General features: G+C 42.5%; 1 protein-coding gene across 1 annotated transcript in view; it reads right to left on the bottom strand.

Annotated features, from left to right (window-relative positions):
- Window positions 1-12,621: 12,621 nt before the first annotated feature.
- Window positions 12,622-27,513, bottom strand: part of adgrf3b (adhesion G protein-coupled receptor F3b) — a 58,360-nt gene continuing 43,468 nt past the window's right edge. Inside the window, exons 11-14 of the mRNA XM_061924441.2 lie at window positions 20,430-21,713; window positions 18,872-18,913; window positions 18,645-18,674; window positions 12,622-12,718 (exon numbers count right to left, since the gene is read on the bottom strand). Coding sequence (XP_061780425.2) covers window positions 12,674-12,718; window positions 18,645-18,674; window positions 18,872-18,913; window positions 20,430-21,713 — 1,401 coding nt within the window. The 3' untranslated portion in view covers window positions 12,622-12,673. The remainder of the gene's footprint in view (window positions 12,719-18,644; window positions 18,675-18,871; window positions 18,914-20,429; window positions 21,714-27,513) is intronic.

Genomic DNA, 27,513 nt, shown 5'->3' with positions numbered 1-27,513 from the left:
GTCTATGAACATTACATCATCACGCCCAAGACAATGGGCACATACACCCCCCCTCCCCCACCCCATGCCTTCACCACTGCTTGTTTCTTCTCGTGGTGATGGAGGGCTGGCAGCGCTTCATAGCAGCAGTCGCCCTCCAGGGCCCCAACTCCCCGCCTCTCTGTTGCGAGTTGTTGTGATTAAATGTAACGTGTTTATATGTGCATTGCATGGAGGTATTTTCCCACTCCAGACTAGGCCCCCTTAGGAGCCCAGTCTAGATTGTATTTTTTTACTCATCTTCTTCCCCAGCGTTTTACCTTTTTCTTATCTTTTACGGTGCGCCTTTGGCGACCCATCAGCGTTCCTGTTCTGTAACCCTGCACACTGTTTGTTTGTCTCATCTTGAACGGGTTTGTGCTGAAAACATAGTTTCGTTGTACTTGTGCAATGACTATAAAGTCCTATCCTATCCTATCCTACATTGAGTGAAATAAAATGTATTCACATTTAAATACTTTTTGTGTTTGATCACATTAGTATATTTTTCATATGTTTAATTTGATGAAAATACAAATACTTAATCACATTTAAATTAAAATGATAATTTTCTGCCTATATTTAATGACATTATTTAAATAAAAGTGATAATTTTCTGCCTATGTTTAATCACTCTGCCCGCCCTCTCGCTGGCAGCTCGCTGCTGAATTTCCGGCCACAGTCAAGTGCTGTCCTTCCATTTTGTGTGATTTAAATGTTTGATGTTCTTCTCCAACACTTTCTATCGTCTAATAGAACTGACAAAACATCCATCTTTCTTTTTCACCGCTTCCAGCATTTCTGGTAGAATAATACATGACTCGCATGATGTTTTTAATCCCAACCCTACAAAAACAACAACAACATGTTGGAGAAGGCTACACAATACTTATATTGTTACAAACCCTGTTTCCATATGAGTTGGGAAATTGTGTTAGATGTAAATATAAACGGAATGCAATGATTTGCAAATCATTTTCAACCCATATTCAGTTGAATATGCTACAAAGACAACATATTTGATGTTCAAACTGATAAAACATTTTTTTTTGTGCAAATAATCATTAACTTTAAAATCTGATGCCAGCAACACGTGACAAAGAAGTTGGGAAAGGTGGCAATAAATACTGATAAAGTTGAGGAATGCTCATCAAACACTTATTTGGAACATCCCACAGGTGAACAGGCAAATTGGGAACAGGTGGGTGCCATGATTGGGTATAAAAGTAGATTCATGAAATGCTCAGTCATTTACAAACAAGGATGGGGCGAGGGTCACCACTTTGTCAACAAATGCGTGAGCAAATTGTTGAACAGTTTAAGAAAAACCTTTCTCAACCAGCTATTGCAAGGAATTTAGGGATTTCATCATCTACTGTCCGTATTATCATCAAAGGGTTCAGAGAATCTGGAGAAATCACTGCACGTAAGCAGCTAAGCCCGTGACCTTAGATTCCTCACGCTGTACTGCATCAACAAGCGACACCAGTGTGTAAAGGATATCACCACATGTGCTCAGGAACACTTCAGAAACCCACTGTCAGTAACTACAGTTGGTCGCTACATCTGTAAGTGCAAGTTAAAACTTTCCTGTACAAGGCGAAAACCGTTTATCAACAACACCCAGAAACGCCGTCGGCTTCGCTGGGCCTGAGCTCATCTAAGATGGACTGATACAAAGTGGAAAAGTGTTCTGTGGTCTGACGAGTCCACATTTCAAATTGTTTTTGGAAACTGTGGACGTCGTGTCCTCCGGACCAAAGAGGAAAAGAACCATCCGGATTGTTATAGGCGCAAAGTTGAAAAGCCAGCATGTGTGATGGTATGGGGGTGTATTAGTGCCCAAGACATGGGTAACTCACACATCTGTGAAGGCGCCATTAATGCTGAAAGGTACATACAGGTTTTGGAGCAACATATGTTGCCATCCAAGCAACGTTACCATGGACGCCCCTGCTTATTTCAGCAAGACAATGCCAAGCCACGTGTTACATCAACGTGGCTTCATAGTAAAAGAGTGCGGATACTAGATTGGCCTGCCTGTAGTCCAGACCTGTCTCCCATTGAAAATGTGGCACATTATGAAGCCTAAAATACCACAACGGAGACCCCCGGACTGTTGAACAACTTAAGCTGTACATCAAGCAAGAATGGGAAAGAATTCCACCTGAGAAGCTTAAAAAATGTGTCTCCTCAGTTCCCAAACGTTTACTGCGTGAAGTGGCATAAAACACTGAAAGTGATTGTTCCTATAACCCCTTTGTTTCAAATGTTTGTTCCACTTGTGGCGCGGGCATCTTGTCTGACTCACACCATATACACAGCCTTCCTTGTCACAAATTCTTCCTTTTCCCGCTATCCATCCACTAATTCAAACTGATCCAGCAGCGCAATTGAAGATTGTTTTATTTACAAAAATCAAGGAACAGAATACTCGGGAAACAAAATGAATGAGCCGAGGTCTACAGACAGGTGACGTCAAAGACGGTATGCTGGTGCCCGACTGCCAATCACGCGCCCAGCACGCTCCTCCTGCCCCTTATAGGCTTGCATGGGAACTTTTCACCACCTGCAAAGGGTGCACACTGACATACACACATCAATCACTCAAAATAATAAAATAAACATAGATTTAAGTATGGCTCTCTATTTGGCTCCTACACACCGGCCCCTGATTGATCTTTACAGACTCAATCACATACATTAATTTAATGAAAAAAGGAGCCTATTCCATAATAAACAAACAAAAGGCAAAGCCTTGAGAGAAAATAAAGTATATACATTACACCCCTTGTGCGTGTCTTGTGGTCTGGTCTCCATGACTGACGAGTCAGCTCTCAGCCTCCAGGATGCGGCACAGCTTGGTGATAGGCCTTTCGATGACTGAAGTCTTTGTTTGGAGCTTGACTGACCGGACCAGGCCTCTTCCATCTGGCCGAGTCTCCAGTACTCTGCCCAATGGCCAGGAACCCCGTGGGGCTGTGGGGTCGACCACCAGGACCACATCTCCTGGCTGCAGGTTGTTCCTCACTTGGGTCCATTTCTGTCTTTCCTGCAGAAGCGCCAGAAAAGGTCAGCCATATACTGGACCTGTTTCCAGCGGCGTCTGGCGTAGAGATCCTTTTTCTCGAAGGTGCCACGGGGAATGATGGGTTGAGTTTTTAGAAGGAGAATGTGGTTTGCGGTCAGCGGCTCTAAGTCCTGTGGATCTTGGGAGACTGTGGAGAGGGTACGACTGTTGACAATTCTCTCTTGGGGTCAACGTGCCATTGCTCTAAGGTGCTTTTTCCAATTTGAAAAGGTGGAAAGCAGCTGGCTTGTGGGGGGTTCAGTGTTTACCACTGTAGTGAAGACAGTAGTGTTCTTTCTGACTTCTGGGTCATCCTGTAACACTGACTTGGAGTCCAATGCTTCCTGTGCAGGCCAGCTTTCCTCTGCTTTCCATAAGAAGTCAGGGGCATATATCCATCTCCTTTGCTGCATGAATCTGCCAGTACTCAGTCCTCTGGAGGAATCGTCAGCTGGATTGTCCTTACTGCCCACATACCTCCATTGAGACAGCTTTGTTTTGAGGGTCACACCTTTGTAGGCGGCTGCACAGTCAAAGACCATCCTGAGTTTCTTCTTTTTGGGGTGGTACACTCTGTGGTGTGGTATGTACCAAACTTTTGTCTGGCTGAGCTCCTCCTCTGGCACCTCCTCAGCATAGTTGCTTTCCAGAATGTTATTGAGAGATGCAACACACTTCTGTTTGAGTTGCTGGTTCCTTTCCATTTTTCTTTTCAGGCTTTGGAGGCGCTGTTCGGCACTTGGGCGATTGTTGGGCAGGTTGACCGTGGGCTTTCTGAAGGGTAATTTCAGGTTGTAGTGTCCGTCCTGTAGCACTGCCTCATTGGCTATCTCTAAAAACGGTTTGTCTTCTACTGACAGCTCAGTCTTTTCCTCTGACACTACCTCACTGAATTCCAGGTTATACTGGGAAATTAGAAGCTCCTCCAGATTTGCAACTGAAATACTGTTCACAGTTGCACTCACTGCCTCACTATTCCGACCTCTAAATGGACCGTTAACCAGCCATCCCAATAGCGTTCTCATTGCATATGGACCCCCACCATGGCTATTTATAACCTCCCATGGCTCTAACAGTTTTGGAGCATTTGTGCCTATCAACAGCTCCACCTTTGAACTGATGCTCGGGAGTATAACGTTGCCTAAATATGGCCATGGTGCTATGTCTTCCTGTTTGGGGATGCTGCTTGTGGTGACTGGCATTTCTTTCTGTGTGAAGACAACAGGAAGAGGTAGGAAATGATTGTTGTCCATTGCAGACACTTCTAGCCCAGCTACCATGTAAGTTGGGACAGACTTTTCCTGATTCGTGGTCCTTAGTAGGATATGGGTCTTTACTCCCTTTATGTTCAACTGGGACATAAGCTGTTCAGAACAGAAGCTAGCGGAGGATCCAGGGTCAAGGAGGGCATAAACTGAGAGGACCTGGCTGCCCTTCCCGGCCTTAACTTTGACTGGGACAATGGACAGAACACTCTCATGGTCCCCGGCCCCTATATGGCCACATAGCTCTGCTCCTGCACTGCTTAAATTTCTAGAGGGCTCTTTCAATACCTTGTCTTTCCTGTCATAATGCAAGACACTTGGGTGACATTTTTTACACAGCCTACATGTGTGATGACTTGGACAAACAGAACTCATGTGCCCTATTGAAAGACAGGCAAAGCATATGCCCTGACTCTTTAGGAAACTAAGCTTGGCTCTGTGCTTCTTCTTAATGAACAGTCTACACAACTCTAGTGGGTGTTTGTTTTTACAAAGTGGACAAATGGGCTCTGACTCAGACTCTGGCTTGGACTCCATTGGGCGTATAGTAATACTTGTGGCAAAACTACTACTAGCTGGCTTTGAGTGTTGTGGCTTTACAGAGGGTCTAGCGTTAGCCTTTCCTATGCTGGCTGACTGCTCCTGTACCCTTAGCTCTCCAAAGACTGGATGCCACACGAGCCTGCTTTTCTATAAAGCTAACCAGGTCTAAAACCCTCACCCTGCGGTTGTGCTCTTCCTGCTGCTCATATGCTTTGTTGCGCCATTTCTCCTTCAGCTTGAAGGGCAACTTAAACACAATGTTTCTCATATTGGCCACTGTGTCCAATTTGTCCATGTACTCCGTCTCCTCCATGGCATTACAGCAGCTCCTGAGGAACATGGCGTACTCCTGCAAAGATTTGGAATCCTCTGCCCTGATTTGAGGCCAGGTCTGGACCTTATCGAGGTAAGCACAGGCAATTTTAAAGTCATGACCAAAGTTCTCTTTTAACAACCTTTTGGCTTTCTGGTAGCCTCTATCTGGTGACATATATTCACAAATTTTGACTAGCTTTTGAGCATGGCCTTTTGTGTACTGGATGAGAAACTGCAACCTGTCCTTGTCATTGTCAGTTTTACTTTCGACCATGTGTTCAAAGAAATGGATGAATGACTTGTACTCCAAGATTTGTCCATCAAAGAGGGGAACACTTCCTTGTGGGAGAGTAGACAGAAGCTGCTGTTTCACAAGAATCTTTGTCAGTTCATTTTGGGCTTCCAGAATTTTGATCAGCTGATTGTTCTGTGTTGAGCTGGGGATGGCTTGTTGAGGTTGGAACTGGAAACTGGCAGGCACAGCTTGGTGAACGGGGGCCTGCTGGGGATAGAGACCGGCAGGCTGACCTGGGGCCTGCAGAGGTAGAACTGGGACCTGCTGCAGTTGAGTTGGGGCCTGCTGAGGTTGGGGTTGGAGTTGGAGGCTGGCATGCTGAATTGGGGCCTGTTGAGGTTGGAAGCTGGCAGGTGGAACTTGGGGTATAGATGTATCAAACAGAGTAGTGGGGAACTGCATCTGAACTCCTTCCTTGGGCCTAACCACTGGGCCTCCCACAGGTGAACCACACCCTGATGGATCAAATGCTACCCCTGTAACCACTGCTCTCTGATCTGCACCATGCACCACTAAACCTACTTCCCTCAAGTAGTTAATTTTAGCATTAGCCGCCTCTATTTCTGTTTTCAACTCCAAAGCCTCTCTTTTTTTCCTGCACATTAACTCCTGTTCTTCAATACCATGCTTTTCCTGCAACCTTGCTGCCCTGGCTGTCAAAGCAGCCTTCTCCACCTCCGCTCTAATCCGCAATGATGAAGAGGAATTATTGGATGACCGTCCTGAACTGGAGGACGTGACTGATGCCTCCCTGCTTGACACTATGCCTGGTTGACCAGTTAGTTCATGCCTATAGAGGCTGTCCGCCGCTTCTAAATTGTCCTTAAAATGACCAGTTAATAAATCACTGTCTTTAAATATAGCAATGTCCTCAGGTGGAGGAGCACAGGTGTGGGTTGAAGGGTTTTCAAGATCTGATATCCATCGGGACACCTCAGCTTCAAAGGCATCTATAAGAGCAATTTTAGGCTGATACCATGTTTGGTCATCATCCCTTCGCTCGTCTGGCTCTAAACCTTCAGAATATGATCTGTGCAGAGATTTAAACTCCATTAGAAATTCATTAAACTTGCTCATATTTATTTTCACTTCTTTTAAAGCCTCTGCATCTGCACCATCAAATTGCGCACAATGTTCATTCGCCTTGTTATGTGTGACATTTTGCCTATTCTGGCGGCGCGCACACGAGAAGCCTCCTGCACAATTGTCGTCATTTCCTCTCCTTCGGCTGAATTATTAGCTGACATTTTCCTCTTTTAATCAACAAAAATCCTTCACTTGGTGCATCAAAAAACGTTTACACTTCCAAGCGAATATAAAAGGTTCCAAAAACAGTCTTTATCCTTTTTGGGAATTAAATGTCCGTTCACCGGCCGTCGGGCGCGCGCGCGCAAGCCCGTCGCCAAATGTTTGTAATGCAACCTTTAAAAATCATTACGCGGTGATCGCGGTCCCAAAAATAAACTTTTCTTGCATGACAATGTCCAGAAAAACTCACTTTATATTACTATAGAGTTCTTTTAACGAATGAGTTTGATGGTTTATCACAAACCTTAAATGAAAGAAGTCCTTTGTTCTCCTGTACCATGCATGCACTTTGGCCTTGCTTCCAGTTTGGTGCGCAATCCTGTCGGCTGTACTTCCACAGCACGTCTTTGACAACTTGAAGTGGCATAAAACACTGAAAGTGATTGTTCCTATAACCCCTTTGTTTCAAATGTTTGTTCCACTTGTGGCGCGGGCATCTTGTCTGACTCACACCATATACACAGCCTTCCTTGTCACAAATTCTTCCTTTTCCCGCTATCCATCCACTAATTCAAACTGATCCAGCAGCGCAATTGAAGATTGTTTTATTTACAAAAATCAAGGAACAGAATACTCGGGAAACAAAATGAATGAGCCGAGGTCTACAGACAGGTGAGGTCAAAGACGGTATGCTGGTGCCCGACTGCCAATCACGCGCCCAGCACGCTCCTGCCCCTTATAGGCTTGCGTGGGAACTTTTCACCACCTGCAAAGGGTGCACACTGACATACACACATCAATCACTCAAAATAATAAAATAAACATAGATTCAAGTATGGCTCTCTATTTGGCTCCTACACTGCATGTTGTTAAAAGTAAAGGCCATGTAACACAGTGGTGAACATGCCCTTTCCCAACTAATTTGGCACATGTTGCAGCCATGAAATTCTAAGTTAATTATTATTTGCAAAAAAAAAAAATACAGTTTATGAGTTTGAACATCAAATATCTTGTCTTTGTAGTGCATTCAATTGAATATGAGTTGAAAAGGATTTCCAAATCATTGTATTTCGTTTATATTTACATCTAACACAATTTCCCAACGTATATGGAAACGGGATTTGTAGTTAGTATAGTTAAATTGTTAGTTGGCAAGTATAGTCAGTTAATTATTTAGTTTGTTAGTTGTTTAGTCTTGTTAGTTAGCTAGTGGCCTGGCTATTATAGTTAGTTAGCTGGTTGGTTGGCTAGTATAAGTAAGTAGTTAGTTAGTTGACTACTTAGTTAACTAGTATAGGTAAGTAGTGTATTCAATTAGAAATTTAGTTGGCAAATATAGGTAGTGTTGCATTTGGACCAGATGTTCCTCCAAGGGAATTTAAATTACTGGTCAATCCCAAGTTCTTTTGATGACACATAAGCTGAGTTTAAATTATCACCAGAACAGAATAGGTATTTTGCAATTTATTTTCAAAGCTTTGAAGAGACCACCCTAGGACAACACATTCAATTGCGTAGTCAAGTTGATCTGAAAACCTTACGGAAGTGCTGTGTTCTTCAATATGTCCCTCGCTCCCACCCTCCAGAAGTAATACACAAGTCAATTGTTCTACTCTGAGAAGAGACAGGATTAGGTAAGAAAAAGGAGTATTGCTACTCCCTGTATTCCGAGCTCAAGGTAGTCCACAGTGTACCCTCGGTCATGAGATGGAGAAAAAATAGAAAGAGCACAAAGAGAAAACACTAGTTATTTCCTACATGACTATAGAAAGAAATAACTCTTAAATATGGATACATGTAGATATCTATCTTCGTCAGTAGCCAGCTAGCTAGCATAGTTAATTAGCTAGTTAGTTGGCTAGTATATGTAGCTAGTTAGTTAGTTAATATTGTAGTTCTTCGAGTTAGATGGCTAGTATAACTTGCTAGTTAGCTAGCTAGTATTGTTATTCAGCTATTTAGCTGGCTGGCATATATTGCTAGTTAGTTGGCTAGCATAGTTAATTAGCTAGTTAATTTGCTAGTATAGGTAGTTAGTTTGCTAGTATAGTTAATTAGCTAGTTAGTTGTTAGTATAGGTAGATAGTTAGTTAGCTAGTCCCGCCAGTTAACTATATGTGTGGCTAGTATATGCAGCTAGTTAGCTAGTATCGTTATTTAGCTGGTTAGTTGCTAGTATAGGTATCTAGTAATTAGTATAGTTAACTAGCTAGGTAGTTGGCTAGTATATGTAGTTTGTACTAACTGTAAAATTCCCATCATATCAATTCCTAGATATGGTCGAAAAGATTTAAAGTGCACTATGCATAATAAATGCAACATTATTAATATTGCTACTACGGGTAATTTCAATAAAAACTCCTCAAAACAGCCCACTACCCATAATATGGGCTTTTTAAACATAAGATCATTGTCTTCCAAAACGTTATTAGTTAATGAGGTCATTAGAGACAACAATCTTAACGTCATTGGTCTCAGCGAAACCTTGCTCAAACCAGACGATTTTTTTTGCGCCGAATGAGGCCTCTCCTCCTAACTATACGAATGCGCATATTGCCCATCCCCTTAAAAGGGGTGGGGGGGGGTTGCACTAATATACAATGACATCTTTAACCTTACCCCTAACCTAAATAATAAATATAAATCGTTTGAGGTGCTTACTATGAGGTCTGTCACACCGCTGCCTGTCTACTTGGCTGTTATCTACCACCCCCCCAGGGCCCTATTCGGACTTTATCAGTGAATTCTCAGAGTTCGTTGCTGATCTAGTGACGCACCTCGACAATATAATCATAATGGGGGACTTTAATATCCATATGAATACCCCATCAGACCCTCCGTGCGTGGTGCTCCAGACTATAATTGATAGCTATGGTCTTACACAAATAATAAATGAACCCACGCATCACAACTGTAATACGATAGATCTAGTGCTGGTCAGGGGCATCACCACCTCCAAAGTTCTGACTCATTGTCAACAAGCTAATAATAATTATAATAACTGCTATAGCAGCCGCAACATTAATGCTGCCACAACGATGACTCTTGCTGTCCTACTGCCTTCGGTAAAGGCACCATTCCCAAATTATGTGGGCTCTATTGATAACCTCACTGCGCGAAACTATTGATAGTATAGCGCCGCTAAAGCTAAAAGGGGCCCCTAAAAGGCGTACCCCATGGTTTACAGAAGAAACTAGAGCTCATAAATTATCATGTAGAAAACTGGAACGCAAATGGCGCGCAACTAAACTTGAGGTTTTCCATCAAGCATGGAATGATAGTTTAATAACTTATAAACGCATGCTTACCTTAGCTAAAGCTAAATACTACTCAAATCTCATCCGCCTCAACAAAAACTATCCTAACTTTTTGTTTAGTACAGTAGCATCACTAACCCAACAAGGGACTCCTCCCAGTAGCTCCACCCACTCGGCAGATGACTTTATGAATTTCTTTAATAAGAAAATTGAACTCATTAGAAAGGAGATTAAAGACAACGCATCCCAGCTACAACTGGGTTCTGTTAACACAGATACAACTGTTTATACGACGAATACTGCCCTCCAAAATAGTCTCTCTTTTTTTGATGAAATAACATTAGAGGAATTGTTAAGGCGTGTAAATGGGATAAAACAAACATGTTTACTTGACCCACTTCCTGGGAAACTTATCAAGGAGCTTTTTGTATTATTAGGTCCATCAGTGCTAAATATTATAAACTTATCACTTTCCTTTGGCACTGTTCCCCTAGCATTAAAAAAATGCAGTTATTCATCCTCTGTTCAAAAGACCTAACCTCGATCCTGACCTCATGGTAAACTTCCGTTTATTTCGAAAATCCTCGAAAAGATTGTTTCACAGCAGCTAAATGAACACTTAGTGTCTAACAATCTCTGTGAACCCTTTCAATCCGGTTTCATGGCAAATCACCCTAAGGAGACAGCCCTCGCAAAAATTACTAATGGTTTATTGCTAACGATGGATTCTGATGCGTCATCTATGTTGCTGCTTCTTTGCGCTGCTTTCGATACCGTTGATCATAATATTTTATTAGAGCGTATCAAAACACGTATTGGTATGTCAGACTTAGCCTTGTCGTGGTTTAACTCTTATCTTACTGACAGGATGCAGTGCGTCTCCCATAACAATGTGACATCGGACTATGTTAAGGTAACGTGCGGAGTTCCTCAGGGTTCGGTTCTTGGCCCTGCACTCTTCAGCATCTACATGCTGCCGCTAAGCGACATCATACGCAAATACGGTGTTAGCTCTCACTGTTATGCTGATGACACCCAACTCTACATGCCCCTAAAGCTGACCAACATGCCGGATTGTAGTCAGCTGGAGGTGTGTCTTAATGAAATTAAACAATGGATGTCCGCTAACTTCTTGCAACTCAACGCCAAGAAAACGGAAATGCTGATTATCGGTCCTGCTAGACACCGACATCTATTTAATAATACCACATTAATATTTGACAACCAAACAATTACACAAAGCGACTCGGTAAAGAATCTGGGTATTATCTTTAACCCAACTCTCTCGTTTGAGTCACACATCAAGAATGTTACTAAAACGGCCTTCTTTCATCTCCGTAATATTGCTAAAATTCGTTCCATTTTGTCCACTAGCGACGCTGAGATCATTATTCATGCGTTCGTTATGTCTTGTCTCGATTACTGTAACGTATTATTTTCGGGGCTCCCTATGTCTAGCATTAAAAGATTACAGTTGGTACAAAATGTGGCTGCTAGACTTTTGACAAGAACAAGAAAGTTTGATCACATTACGCCTATACTGGCTCACCTGCACTGGCTTCCTGTGCACTTAAGATGTGACTTTAAGGTTTTACTACTTACGAAAAAATACGACACGGTCAAGCTCCATTCTATCTTGCCGATTGTATTGTACCATGTATCCCGGCAAGAAATCTGCGTTCAAAAAACTCCGGCTTATTAGTTATTCCCAGAGCCCAAAAAAGTCTGCGGGCTATAGAGCGTTTTCTATTCGGGCTCCAGTACTATGGAATGCCCTCCCGGTAACAGTTAGAGATGCTACCTCAGTAGAAGCATTTAAGTACCATCTTAAAACTCATTTGCATACTCTAGCCTTTAAATAGCCCCCCTTTTTTAGACCAGTTGATCTGCCGTTTCTTTTCTTTTCTTTTCTCCTCTGCCCCCCTCTCCCCTGTGGGGGGGACGGGGGGGTGCACAGGTCCGGTGGCCATGGATGAAGTGCTGGCTGTCCAGAGTTAAGACCCGGGGTTGACTGCTTGCCTGTGCATCGGTTGGGGACATCTCTGCGCTGCTGACCCCTCTCCGCTCGAGATGGTCTCCTGCTAGCCCCACTATGGACTGGACTCTCACTATTATGTTAGATCTACTATGGACTGGTCTTTCACAATATTATGTCAGACCCACTCGACTTCCATTGCATCCGGTCCCCCCTAAAGGGGGGGGTTAGTTAGCTAGTATGATTAATGAACTCGTTATTTGGCTAGTATAGGTTGCTAGTTAGCTAGTATAGTTAATTAGCTAGTTAGTTGGTTAGTATAGGTAGTTAGAGTGCACAAACAATTCAATGGAACATGTTAATGCGATGTTTGAACTGTTGAATGAAATGAATCAATTCTATTTTCCCTCTGATATCAGTAAGTTTTGGCCAAATATGGGATACGATTGTGAATATTTCTCAGTAGTTGATGAAACAATGTCAGCACTTGTCGTTGTTGCAGCCTGCGGTTTTATTGAAAGAAGATGAGTTTGTGCCCTTGGAGGAAATGCATGCAGTAGTAGATGATATCATGAGGTCTGCTGTCATAATTCATAAATATCACCTGCTGGCGTAAACAGGAGAAGAAGTATTATCCGTCCTTCACACCACAGAAGAGAAGAGCATCATGACAAAATAAGTTTTTCTTCATGAAGCGACAGGAGATTGCCGCTCAGATGATATCGCTCCAATCTGTAACGATACGGGCATGATAAGCTTGTGATGTGGTGCTGATATCAAAAGAGAGATATTGATATTAGTGTGTGTTAGAATAATTATGTATATATTATCACACTAACTTTAGTATGCTTGAAGTCTGTTGCTTTAGTTATTAGCTATTGTGCTCAAGTTACATTTTTCTAATCTATGCAAGGACAAAACTTCTTGTCTGAGGGGTGGCCTCAGCCACAGATGTTATCTTTGTTTTAGCCCGCTAACAGCCAAGGACTTCAAGGACTTCAGCGAAGATAAGATGACAGCACGCAGATGAAGCAGAGACTTCAAGGACCTCAACGAAGATAAGATGACAACACGCAGACGAAGCGGGGACAAGGCAAAATCACAAGGCCCCCAGCACATTCCGTCACGTATGGAGCGTCCTGGACCTGCTTTGCATAATATATGTGACCACTCCTTTTAGAAGCGGCCTTAGTGTTGTTGACTGTGGAACTCCTGAATAAATAGAGGGACAAAGGAGCTGAACCTTAAAGCGTAGGGCGAGACTGTGACTAAGTGTGCAGCTCCATGCGTTCTCCTCATGACCCTGTCTCTGCATGATTCCTTGCTTCTTGTCTGATTATAGATGTCATCAGTGTTTGAACCTGACAGTGTGCAGCATAGTGGGTGTCCAAAGTGCAGCCTGGGGAACATTTGTGGCCCACAGCTTGTTTTTTTTTGGAGTTTGTTTTGGACCGGCCGCATTTTTTTAACAAAGACATTTCAGGAAGAAAACATCCATCATCCATTCATCTTCTTCCGCTTCTCAAGAAAACATATTTATTTAATTGCTTTTACATCCTATTTAAACGTTTCTATATTGAATGTTTTAGCTGGTTTGAAAATAATCAATATTAAATTTTTTCAACCTGTGTCAAAATAAAAAAATATGAAAATGTTTCAAAGTCGAAAAAATGTAAAGCTACAATCAGTAATTGCTGTAATAAGAAGAAGTAATAAACATTGCTTCTTCCTACTGCTTGCAATTTCGTTGTACAACGTACAATGGCAATAAAGATCTATTCTATTCTATTCTGGACTCAACCCTGACACATGACCAACTTCCGGCCCAACTCCAGCCTTCCCTTCCTGTCCAAAATACTGGAACGTGCCGTCGCCACTCAGCTCAAGACTCACCTCACTTCCAATGATCTGTTCGAACCATTTCAATCTGTCTTCCGCGCACATCACAGTACAGAAACAGCCCTTCTCAAAGTCACCAGAGACCTCCTCCTCTCCTCAGACTCCGGCCACCTCAGTATTCTCCTCCTCCTTGACCTCACAGCAGCCTTTGAAACCATCAGCCACACCATCCTCCTCTCCCGCCTGGAATCATCCCTCAACATCACCGGCTACGCCCTCTCCTAGTTAAGGTCATATCTCACTAACAGACAACAATACATCAGTATAAACAACTGCACCTCCTCCACTGCCCCTCTGTCACAAGGTGTCCCCCAGGGTTCGGTGCTTGGTCCACTTCTCTTCATCCTGTACATGCTCCCCCTCGGTAACATCATCCGCCGCCATCACCTCCAAATCCACTGCTGCGCAGATGACGTCCAGCAATACATCTCCACAAAATCCATCTCTTCCGTAACTCTCTCCACCCTGACCGACTGCCTCACTGAAATCAATCATGGATGCACTCCAACTTCCTCCAACTCAATTGGGACAAATCTGACATGCTGATCATCGGCCCCAAATCCCTCACTAAAACTGCTAACAACTTCCACCTCTCTGTCGACAACTCCACTCTGTCCCCATCCACTCACATCCGCAGCCTTGGTGTCTCTTTTGAACACCCCGTCAACCACATTACAAGAACTGCTTTCTTTCACCTCAAAAATATTGCCCGTCTCCGTCCATCCCTCTCCTCCTCTGCCGCTGAAACCCTGATCCATGCCTTCATCACCTCCAGACTCGATTACTGCAACAGCATCCTTTACGGCTTATCTTCCAAAATCCTCAATAAACCCCCTGCCAGACAAAGAAAATCTATCTTCCATTTTAGTACTGGTGGCTGTGCTGATGTGGTAGCACAGCTGCACCCAGACAGGCTACCCCCTGCCAGACAAGTACCACCTGTCTTCTGCTTTTCCCAGCACCAGCTCCTAGGCTGACCCACGCGTCTCCACCAGCTCCCAGGCTGACCCCCTCGTCTCCACCAGCTCCCAGGCTGACCCCCTCGTCTCCACCTGCTCCCAGGCTGACCCCCTCGTCTCCACCAGCTTCCAGGCTGGCCCCCGTGTCTCCACCAGATCCCAGGCTGGCCCCCGCGTCTCCACCAGCTCCCAGGCTGGCCCTGACCTCTGCCCCTCGGCCAGCAGCGCCGACCTTTGCCCCTCGGCCAGCAGCGCCAACCTCTGCACCTCGGCCAGCAGCACTGGCTTCAGCACCTCGGCCTGCTCCGCCGACCTCTGCACCTCGGCCAGCAGCACTGGCGTCAGCACCTCGGACAGCTCCTCAGCTGCCCTCCTTGTCTCCGTCTTTGATGACGTCTGCTGATTCCACGCCTCAGACGACGTCCGCTGCTGCTTCCACGCCTCAGACGACGTCCCCTGCTGCTTCCACGCCTCAGACGACGTCCGCTGCTGCTTCCACGCCTCAAACGACGTCCGCTGCTGCTTCTACGCCTCAAACGACGTCCGCTGCTGCTTCCACGCCTCAGACGATGTCCTTTGCTGCTTCCACGCCTCAGACGATGTCCGCTGCTGCTTCCACGCCTCCGATGTCATCCTCTTCGCCTCCAACGTCACCTCCTCATTTCCGGCGAGACGCACCATGGCGCAACTCGCGTCCGCTTTCCCGACAGCCAAGAAGGTGGCCGTTCATTGGTCGTCCGCAGCGGCAGCTTACTCGCCGCCGCCACCAGACTCGTCCCCGGACACTTGGGCCGGCGACCCACCTCCAGTTCACCCCTCCGTCCTCCCTTGACTTTTGTTCCCGTGTTTCTTGTGGTTCCAGCTAGAAGACATCTGGGAGCTGTCCATAAGGAGGGGAATACTGTCACGGCCAGGGTGCTTTGGAATGCGCCCTCATCCTTGCGCTCTGCTTGTCGTGCCTCAGGACGCGCTCACGGTCGCGCACATCCAGGAGCGCGCCGTGCGCGTCTCCGCCCTGCGGCAGCCGCCAGCTGCAATCGTTCACCGGCAATCAGCGCACCTGCCTGTAATGAAGGAGCTGCCTTCATAAGCCTGCACAACCTGGCATGCGGGCGCCGGAATATAGTCGTTCATTCGCGTAGAGTAAGCGATCATCGGTCATTTATGCTCTCTCTCTCTCTCCGTGTTCCCCCCTGTTTCATTGTCTTCCTTGTCCTTCCAGTGTCTGCCCTTGTTCATGTGTTGGCGAGCTGTGCGTCTTGTCACCTTTTTGTCACCTTGCTTACCGGACTGCCCTTTTGCTTGGAAACGGATCTTGTCTCTTCGCTCCTGCCCTACGGACTTCCGTGTTACTTGGCTCTCTACAACATTTGGTAACACACATCTCAGCTAATCACACACATAGCCTTAAACCACATACACTTTTGGATCTTGTTCACACTCCATTTCCTTAGTTTATATTATATTGTTTGATTATTATATATATATAGTTAATATATAAAATAAATCTATAGAGCTACAAGCCCTCTAGTGTCTGTTGCCGTCACCTTCCCCTGCAAACCATAACAATTATGTATTATTACTTTGAACTGTTTTATATTTTAATTTTTATCCTTTTAAGCGTCTTTGAGTACCCTGAAAAGCGCTATATCAAATAAAATGTATTATTATTATTATTCTATGAAATATGCAAACGTCAACATGTGATGTCACCTCAATTTGGAATAAACCCCATCTTTGACTGTTAATATTTGTATTTTGTACAATAAAAACATTGAAAAGAGAAAGAATCAAGAGTGTATCACTTTGCTGAATATCTAGGATAAGAAATGCAAAATGTTGCAACGAGGAAGGGATTTGAACCCACGCGTGCAGAGCACAAAGAATTAGCAGTCCAGCACCATAACCACTGATCCTGTTTTCAGTCAGCCCCCAAACCAGCGAGAGACCACACCCCAAGCGGGCAGAAATAGAGGGGACGCCCCGCCCACAGAGGTCCAGACAGGAAGAATCACCCATCAAAATACATTAAAAAAAATCACAACCAAAAGCAAATGACCATTTCAACTTTAATATGTTCGGTCCAAACAGATTATTATTATTGCATTTCATAAAACAACAAATAGTTGATTTTAATAGGATCCGTTTGATGCGGATTCAAAAAGAATTACATCAGATATTAGAAAACTGAACAGAAAAAAAACATTACAACAATAAAACAAATCCATCAGATTTTCCCTTCAAGTTTGTTGTTGAATTTTTGCTGCTCTTTTCTCGTCCTTCTAAAAGGTGATCATATAAATCAGTTCAATAGAAGAATTATTAATACATCACTTTTATAAATATACCTTAACTAACATAGTTATTAATGCATTACATTTATAACCTTGACTAACATAATTATTAATAAATTACATTTATAACCTTGACTAACTTAATTATTAACAAATTACATTTAGAACCTTGACTAACATAATTATTAATAAATTACATCTACAACCTTGACTAACAATTATTAATAAATTACATTTATAACCTTGACTAAAATAATTATTCATAAATTATATTTATAAACTTGACAAAAAATTATTAATAAATTACATTTATAACCTTGACTAACATAATTATGAATACATTACATGTATAACCTTAACTAACATCATTATTAATAAGTTACATTTATCACCTTGACTAGCATAATTATTAATAAATTACATTTATAACCTTGACTAACATAACTATTAATAAATTACATTCATAACATTGACTAACATAATTATTAATAAATTACATTTACAACCTCGACTGACGTAATTATTAATAAATTACATTCATAACCTTGACTAACATAATTAGACTTAGACTTAGACTTCCTTTTTATTGCCATTCAAATTTGAACTTTACAGTACAGATAAGAACGAAATTTCGTCACATAAGCTCATGGTCGTGCAGGATAAAAAAGCAATAAGGTGCATATACATCCATCCATCCATCCATCCATTTTCTACCGCTTATTCCCTTCGGGGTCGCAGGGGGCGCTGGAGCCTATCTCAGCTACGATCGGGCGGAAGGCGGGGTACACCCTGGACAAGTCGCCACCTCATCGCAGGGCCAGCACAGATGGACAGACAACATTCACACTCACATTCACACACTAGGGTCAATTTAGTGTTGCCAATCAACCTATCCCCAGGTGCATGTCTTTGGAGGTGGGAGGAAGCCGGAGTACCGGGAGGGAACCCACGCAGTCACGGGGAGAACATGCAAACTCCACACAGAAAGATCCCGAGCCCGGGATTGAACCCCAGACTACTCAGGACCTTCGTATTGTGAGGCAGATGCACAAACCCCTCTTCCACCGTGCTGCCCAAGGTGCATATATAAATAAATAAATATATATAAATTATATATATATATATATATATATATAATAAATAAATATATATAAATACATATAAATAAATAGATTACTGTACAGATAAATATATTGCACTTTTTCACATGAGTCCACGTTTATGGATGTATGTTATATTGTCTTTTTTTATTCCAGCGAGTTAATCCATTTTGGTGGGAGTTGAGGGGATAATTTAATAATGATGCGTTCAAGAGTCTTACGGCCTGAGGGAAGAAGCTGTTACAGAACCTGGAGGTTCTGCTTCGGAGGCTGCGGAACCTCTTTCTAGAGTCTAGAGTAATTACTAATAAATTACATTTATAACCTTGACTAACATAATTATTAATACATTACATTCATAACCTTGACAAACACAAATATTAATAAATCACTTTTATAAATATACCTTGAAGACCTTCCACAGTTCCTCTCGAACCTGTGACAAATAAACATCATCATATTAATATCATATTTGACATGTGACAAATAAACATCATAATACTAATATCATATTTTACATGTGACAAATAAACATCATAATACTAATATCATATTTTACATGTGACAAATAAACATCATAATACTAATATCATATTTGACATATTTGTGTCTTGATGGAATAACATAACAAACCTTCTGATCTGCAAAACAGCCAGTCAGCAAAATGGAAAGTCCCTAAAATAGAAAAAGATAACTATTATAATTAAATGTAATAATAAATAATAATACTAATAATAGCAAGAAAAATACAATTATTTGATGACACATCATCTAAATATTCTCTTGGAAATCTGGAATAAATAATGATAATAGTAATAATAATACAAATAATAATTAAAAAAAAAAATAATAATAATAATAGCAAAAAATATATAATTATTTGATGACACTTTAAACATCATCATCTAAATTATTTTCTTAAACATCTGGAATTAATAATAATAATAATAATAATGAATGATAATATCGATAATAGCAAGAAAAAGATAACTATTTGATGACACTTTAAACATCCTCTAAATATTCTCTAAGATATCTGGAATACATAATAATAATAGTTATAACAATATTTAATAACAACAATAAATAATAATAATAATAATAATAATAATAACAATAATAATAATTATTATAATAATAATAAAAGCAAGAAAAATATAAACTTTTGATGACACTTTAAACATCATCTACATTATTCTGTTTGACATCTGGAATTCCAAATCGACAATTTGTCTTTATCTTTCGTCTTTGACTTTCCATCATAATCTTGATTACAACACAAATCATTCGATTTTGTCTATTGTAGTTTAAATGTTAAAATTGAGAAGATATTTATTCAAAATAATTTATTCAAACAAAATGGAAAATCTTTATGCCACATCCCGAGGATGCTTCATTTAAGAATTGCAAGTTGAATATAGCTTGTCTTCAGAATAAAATACTCAAGTCTATCCTGAAAGTCCTGCTAATTTCTAGAAATACAAATCATAATCCCAGATGTTTTATCAAATACAATTAACTGGCTGCATGACACATTATTTCACTTGTTTATATAATTTTTTTCTTTTTATCTTAAATGTTGTCAGCTTTTTTTTTTTTGCAGTGTACAGCAAAAAAGAAGGCACTACTGGGACACTCATTGATGAAGGATCCCCCAGCACTGCTAGTTTGTGCTAACGCGAGCGATGACTGTAAGGTGTTCAAAAAATAAAGTGAAATTATTTTCCTTTTTTAGCTTGGTTGTTAACGTTTTGGAGTGCACCAGCGAAACATTTGTGTGAGTGCACGTCGACATTCAAGCTTGCTGTAATATATATATATATATATATATATATATATATATATATATATATATATATATATATATATATATATATATATATATATATATAGTATATATATATACATACACATTAAAGTGTCTTTAAGGTGTTTTTTACTAAAAATAGTGACTTTTGTTGAGGCTAGAACCAATGTGTACATTGTTTCTTACGGAGAACTCTGCTTCAGTACACCAACTTTTCAAATTACGATCCATGTTCAAGAACCAATTAAGTTCCTAAATTGAGGCTCCACTGCACAAATCTAACAATCTAAGAGAGAAAGGGTGTTAGGGGAGACAAGAGGAACCGCTTTTGGTGGAGAAAAAAAAGACTTGGTACATGACTCGAGTAGCGTGCGTTCAAATGACCTGAAATGAGTTGAGGATGGTGAAAGTGTAGGCAGTCAGAAGGAACAGACGATCGTCGGCGTCCATCGTGTGCAAAAAGAATCCGGGAAGCCAAGTTAGTCCGAAGAGTGGCGTCAACAAGACCAAGACTCTGAGGATACTTTTGGCAGTTTCCTTGCTGCCTTCGGGGACCTGAGACTTCAGCAGAGTGACAATGACGACCACCACGCAGAAAAGATTTGTCAGCGTGATGGCGCCGACTGGGAACAGGAAGGCATACAAGGAGCCCTGGAACGGAGCCGTAGAAACCAGCCAGCAGCGGTGGTCGAAGTACGGCTCGTCGGTGTACTTGCAGTAGCAATAGCTGCATCCCACGATGATGACTGGGCAGACGTAGCCGACGATGCCGAAGAGAACGTGGAAAAGTATTTTCCTTGGCGGTCTGAAGACAAAGAGCAGCTGGTGGACGAGCACCATGCTCAAGCACAGCATCCAAGCGAATGTGGCCAAGAAAAACAGATGTTTGCAGACGGCCATGATGCGGCACCACTCATCCGGGAGCTCAAGGGAAGAGGACGCCAAGAACGTGGAGTGGGCGAGCAAGAGGAAAAGCGCGATATTCACCATGACTGTGTGACGAACGTGCGAAAGGTTCGTTGTGACCACTGCTGACCAAACTGCAAACTCACTGAGCAGAAAGACCAGCAAGGCACAAACAGACACACTCAGTCCGACTGTTGTCAGGACGTCAAGAGACTCAGTGGACGTGTCACTGACAGCCATGAGGGAAGAGAATGGGGTTAGGTGGTCGCAGAGGCAACTTCTGTGGCCATCAAAGTCCCTTCTGACCACACAGCCTTCCTCCGACCACCTCCTCTCCACCGTGTTCCAGAAAACACATAAAAGCTCTGGAGATCTCTGCTGCTTCTTGGAGAAGTCCAAGCGAATTGTCACAGGAGACTCCTCCGCGTTCTCCAGGGTGGCCAATATCAAAACTGGAGACGGCGTTGTGTTGGGGAAGTTGTTTCGTAATTTGTCCGTCAGGTTTTTCACAGCGACTGTTTTTGCCCAGCTGAGCGTCGTCAGGTGTAGCGTGCAGTCAAACAAAGTCAGGCGACAGTTGCCACCTGGACACAACTTCAGCTCCAAATTGTGCGTGCTCAGCTCCTTTTTCCCGTTGATTCTGATGTTCTTCACCAAACCTTCCACGGAGCGAAGATAACGTGATGACATGTCATGAATAATTGAGTCGTTGACTCCATCCCAGGTTTGCTCCAACAAATTACTCGCTGCATTTATGAAGTCCTGAAATGACAAACATGTCTTCTCGTTAGAAGTTTAGGACAAAATCAGTTGTGGATCTTCAATATTTGTAAGTCCAAATTATCATTTTCACAAACCTCTCAAACCTTGTTTGAATGAGTCATATAATTCGAGTAATTCTTTGGAAACATGAACATTCTTTCGAGAACTGCCTTTGAGCAACGTCATGATTTGTACTTTTCAGCGACATGTTCCCTGAAATATAGCAAACATGTGACACACTCATCGTGTGTCTTGTACATAACTATAAGCCTGTACAAAATACTAGTATTAACAAAGTACAGCAGTACTACTATTGTACTACTACACTGCTTTTGAAAAATACCAGTACTGGTAATATGAGTCGAGGTGCATGTGAGTCAACACCAGTGTTCTGAGAGTTACTTTTAAAAAAGTAATTCATTATAGTTCCTCGTAACTTTACCCAAAAAGTAATTTAATTACTAACGGAATTACTCTTAAAAAAATGTCATTGATTACTAGGGAAGGTAATTACTATGTTTGTTATAAAAAAACTTCAAATATCTGGCATTTGCAATTTGCAGTATTGAGCACAGTGTGCGTGTTTCTGTGGTTTTAACAGGCGGGGCCTGTTGCCAAGTGACGTGTGACGTCATCGAGGGTTTCAATGGAGTTGTGTTTGTTAGCTTTAGCCATTAGCAGCGCACTTTGCTTGGACGCGAGCTCTTTTGTATCTTTTCACTGGATTGTGTTACCTCTGCTTGGTAAAGCGATTAATGTGCTTCCATGGCTGTCATATCTTCTTGTCAAACAAACGGGGTATTGTTTGGATGGCAAGTTTGTCACTTCAATCATTGATTTGTTGTTCATTATTCCCATCGTGTACGTGTGCGTATGTTGTTGTCTGCTGTGTCACGGTGTGATGGTGCCTCTTCCTGTTTGACGTCAAGTTCATTTGAGTGCCATATCGCTTGTTGCTCTGACCAGTAAAAATATATTTCCTGCATTGAACTTGCTGCACCTATGACGCTGCCTTGTTGTCGACATAAAACCACACCCAAAGTAGCCATGTTACATCAAGCTATCGCTAACGGCGTTGTAACGGACCTAAAAGTAATGAAATCAATCAATCAATCAATCAATCTTTATTTATATAGCCCTAAATCACAAGTGTCTCAAAGGGCTGCACAAGCCACAACGACATCCTCGGTACAAAGCCCACATACGGGCAAGGAAAAACTCACCCCAGTGGGACGTCGATGTGAATGACTATGAGAAACCTTGGAGAGGACCGCATATGTGGGTAACCCCCCCCTCTAGGGGAGACCGAAAGCAATGGATGTCGAGTGGGTCTGACATAATATTGTGAGAGTCCAGTCCATAGTGGATCCAACATAATAGTAAGAGTCCAGTCCATAGTGGGGCCAGCAGGACACCATCCCGAGCGGAGACGGGTCAGCAGCGCAGAGATGTTCCCAGCCGATGCACAGGCGAGCGGTCCACCCCGGGTCCCGACTCTGGACAGCCAGCACTTCATCCATGGCCACCGGACCTGTGCCCCCCCTCCCCTCAAGGAAAAGGGGAGCAGAGGAGAAAAGAAAAGAAACGGCAGATCAACTGGTCTAACAGGGGGGCTATTTAAAGGCTAGAGTATACAAATGAGTTTTAAGATGGGACTTAAATGCTTCTACTGAGGTAGCATCTCTAATTGTTACCGGGAGGGCATTCCATAGTACTGGAGCCCGAATAGAAAACGCTCTATAGCCCGCAGACTTTTTTTGGGCTCTGGGAATCACTAATAAGCCGGAGTTCTTTGAACGCAGATTTCTTGCCGGGACATATGGTACAATACAATCGACAAGATAGGACGGAGCTAGACCGTGTAGTATTTTATACGTAAGTAGTAAAACCTTAAAGTCACATCTTAAGTGCACAGGAAGCCAGTGCAGGTGAGCCAGTATAGGCGTAATATGATCAAACTTTCTTGTTCTTGTCAAAAGTCTAGCAGCCGCATTTTGTACCAACTGTAATTTTTTAATGCTAGACATAGGGAGACCCGAAAATAATACGTTACAGTAGTCGAGACGAGACGTAACGAACGCATGAATAATGATCTCAGCGTCGCTAGTGGATAAAATAGAACGAATTTTAGCGATATTACGGATATGAAAGAAGGCCGTTTTAGTAACACTCTTAATGTGTGATTCAAACGAGAGAGTTGGGTCGAAGATAATACCCAGATTCTTTACTGATTCGCCTTGTGTAATTGTTTGGTTGTCAAATGTTAAGGTGGTATTATTAAATAAATGTCGGTGTTTAGCAGGACCGATAATCAGCATTTCCGTTTTCTTGGCGTTGAGTTGCAAGAAGTTAGCGGACATCCATTGTTTAATTTCATTAAGAAATGGATTACTCGTTACTAGTAAAAGTAACGGCATTACTAACACCGTTATTAAATACTGCTGTTATTACTGAGCACACAGAGCACTTACAAGCAGAAACAGTGTGGAGACGGAGGAGGGAGAATGAACATATTTTGACTAAAAAACTAACAATAAAGGTGAAGCAATATGCTGCAGAGTCCTCGCTCGCTAGCGAGGTAGCGGCTATTTAGAAGTAGCTAAAACACTGTGGCGGGCACAGTGTTTTAGCTACTTCTCAATGACTAATTCTGGCTTCCATGGCGACAAATAAAGTATGTTTCATACAAGAATCATTATCACTGGAGGACGAGGTATTGGATCCATACCCAAATGTGTAGTATCAGCCAAAACTAATGTAAAGTATCAAAGAAGAGAAGAATATGTGATTATTACATTTAAACAGAAGTCTAGATAGATATTAACAGGAAATGAACAGGAAATGAACAAAAAGATGTATAATGCTGACAAAATAAAATATTAATATTATTATTGTTATTGTTATCATCATCATTATTATTGTTACTGTTCTGTCATGTTTGTTGAATGTATTAAGAATATATGTAAGACCAGTGTTTAAGTTCAGTTTGAAATTCAAGAGTGAGGTGCACTTTCTCCTCTGGACAGCAGGAGGCAGCATTGCCTAGTTTACAGTAATGCCCTTGTTAGCAGTGCACAACAAGCAGCTCCTTTCTAGTTTAAGCTACTTCGGTGATGATTGCAAACGTTTTCATCTGCTCAATTCTCATGCCAATCAAAGTATCATCGGTATGTATTGTTGAGTAGCATGGTAATATTTGATTGTGGTGTGTTATTTGTTGGCTGTGAAGTAATTTGGGACGTTTTATGGCCAAAAGTCAGTTATGCTCATTTTCATAATTTCAGACTGTGAAGTAAATGTTAGCATAGTAAACTAGTTTGCTGTAGAGTGCTCAATCCTGTGAATCACAGAAAAGGTTTGAAAAAGGACATAACCAACATCTGGGTAGCTCTGCTGCCATTTAAGACTCCAAGGCCCAAGCTTCCTGACAACAAAGTTCAAGCCTTGAATCATTTTTCCTCTCTGAGGCGCAACTTTGAAAGAAAACCAGTGATGAAAGAGCACTTTTTTAGCTTCATGGAAAATATCTTTCAAAATGAACTTGCTGAAATAGCTTCCCCACTCACATCTAATCAATCAATCAATCAATCTTTATTTATATAGCCCTAAATCACAAGTGTCTCAAAGGGCTGCACAAGCCACAACGACATCCTCGGTACAAAGCCCACATACGGGCAAGGAAAAACTCACCCCAGTGGGACGTCGATGTGAATGACTATGAGAAACCTTGGAGAGGACCGCATATGTGGGTAACCCCCCCCCTCTAGGGGAGACCGAAAGCAATGGATGTCGAGTGGGTCTGACATAATATTGTGAGAGTCCAGTCCATAGTGGATCCAACATAATAGTAAGAGTCCAGTCCATAGTGGGGCCAGCAGGACACCATCCCGAGCGGAGACGGGTCAGCAGCGCAGAGATGTTCCCTGCCGATGCACAGGCGAGCGGTCCACCCCGGGTCCCGACTCTGGACAGCCAGCACTTCATCCATGGCCACCGGACCTGTGCCCCCCCCCCCCCCCCCCCTCAAGGAAAAGGGGAGCAGAGGAGAAAAGAAAAGAAACGGCAGATCAACTGGTCTAACAGGGGGGCTATTTAAAGGCTAGAGTATACAAATGAGTTTTAAGATGGGACTTAAATGCTTCTACTGAGGTAGCATCTCTAATTGTTACCGGGAGGGCATTCCATAGTACTGGAGCCCGAATAGAAAACGCTCTATAGCCCGCAGACTTTTTTTGGGCTCTGGGAATCACTAATAAGCCGGAGTTCTTTGAACGCATGAATAATGAAGAAAGATGGTATTTACCGGCCTTTGGTGTCTACCATCCAAAAAAACCCGGGAACAGCCGTGTGGTGTTTGACTCTAGCGCCCAATACAATGGCGTGTCACTAAACGATGTCCTGTTAACTGGACCTGACCTCAACAACACCCTTATAGTGGGGCTCCTAAGGTTTCGCAAAGAAGCTGTCGCCATAACAGCAGACATTCAGCAGATGTACCACTGTTTCTTAGTCAGAGAAGAGGACCGCCATTATCTCAGGTTTTTATGGTTCAGAAACAACAACTCATCTGAAGACATCAGAATGAGGGTCCATGTCTTTGGAAATTGTCCCTCTCCCACAGTGGCCATCTACTGTTTAAGACAGTCAGTGAAAAATGCTGAGCCCGTTGTAAAGCAGTTTGTCAACCGCGACTTTTATGTATATGACAGGCTAACGTCACTTCCCTCCGTTGAAGCTGCAGTGAAGCTGCTCAAGAGGACACAAGAGGTTCTGTCAGACTCAAACTTGAGGCTTCACAAAATTGCCTCAACTAAAGGAGAAGTTATGAATGCATTCCCATCTCAGAACCCTGCCATCAATTTAAAGGACCTGGACTTCTCTTCAGATACCCTGCCCATACAGCGTAGTCTGGGACTTAACTGGGATCTAATGTCAGACACATTCACCTGCAGGGGTGTCTTGTCAACTGTCAACAGCATCTATGATCCCCTAAGATTTCTTGCCCCTGTCACCATACAGGGCAAACTGATCCTGTGTGAGCTTATGCAGAACAACAGAGATTGGGATGCATCTATTCCTCAAGACGTGGCGATGCTTATTGAAAGATCTCAGCAGTCTCCAGACCCCAAGAGTTTACACACAAGCCTCTCCTACAGCGGTGTCAAGAAAAGAGATTGTCATCTTTTGTGACGCTTCCATGAAGGCAATTGCAGCAGTTTCATACTTAAAACTAACAAAGAAAAATGGAAACAACCATGTGGGCTTTCTCATGGGAAAGGCCAAGCTCACACCTTTGTCAAAACGTACTGTCCCTAGATTTGAGCTTTGTTTCGCAGTATTAGGTGTGGAGCTGGCCGAGCTCATCACCTCAGACATGGTTGACATGACTTTGTACCATACTTGCCAACCTTGAGACCTCCGATTTCGGGAGGTGGGGGCGTGGTTGGGGGGGCGTGGTTGGGGGCGTGGTTAAGAGGTGAGAAGTATATTTACAGCTAGAATTCACCAAGTCAAGTATTTCATATATATATATATATATGTATATAAGAAATACTTGACTTTCAGTGAATTCTAGCTACATATACTGTATATATTTATTTTTTTATATTTTTTATATATATATATATATATATATATATATATATATATATATATATATATATATATGTATAAATCCATCCATCTATCTTCTACCGCTTATTCCCTTCGGGGTCGCGGGGGACGCTGGAGCCTAGCTCAGCTACAATCAGGCGGAAGGCGGGGTACACCCTGGACAAGTCGCCACCTCATCGCAGGGCAT

This window comes from Nerophis lumbriciformis, linkage group LG29, assembly GCF_033978685.3.
Source record: "Nerophis lumbriciformis linkage group LG29, RoL_Nlum_v2.1, whole genome shotgun sequence".
NCBI lineage: Eukaryota > Metazoa > Chordata > Actinopteri > Syngnathiformes > Syngnathidae > Nerophis > Nerophis lumbriciformis.
Note: the sequence above shows the minus strand (reverse complement) of the source record. Positions and strands in the feature narration are given on the sequence as shown.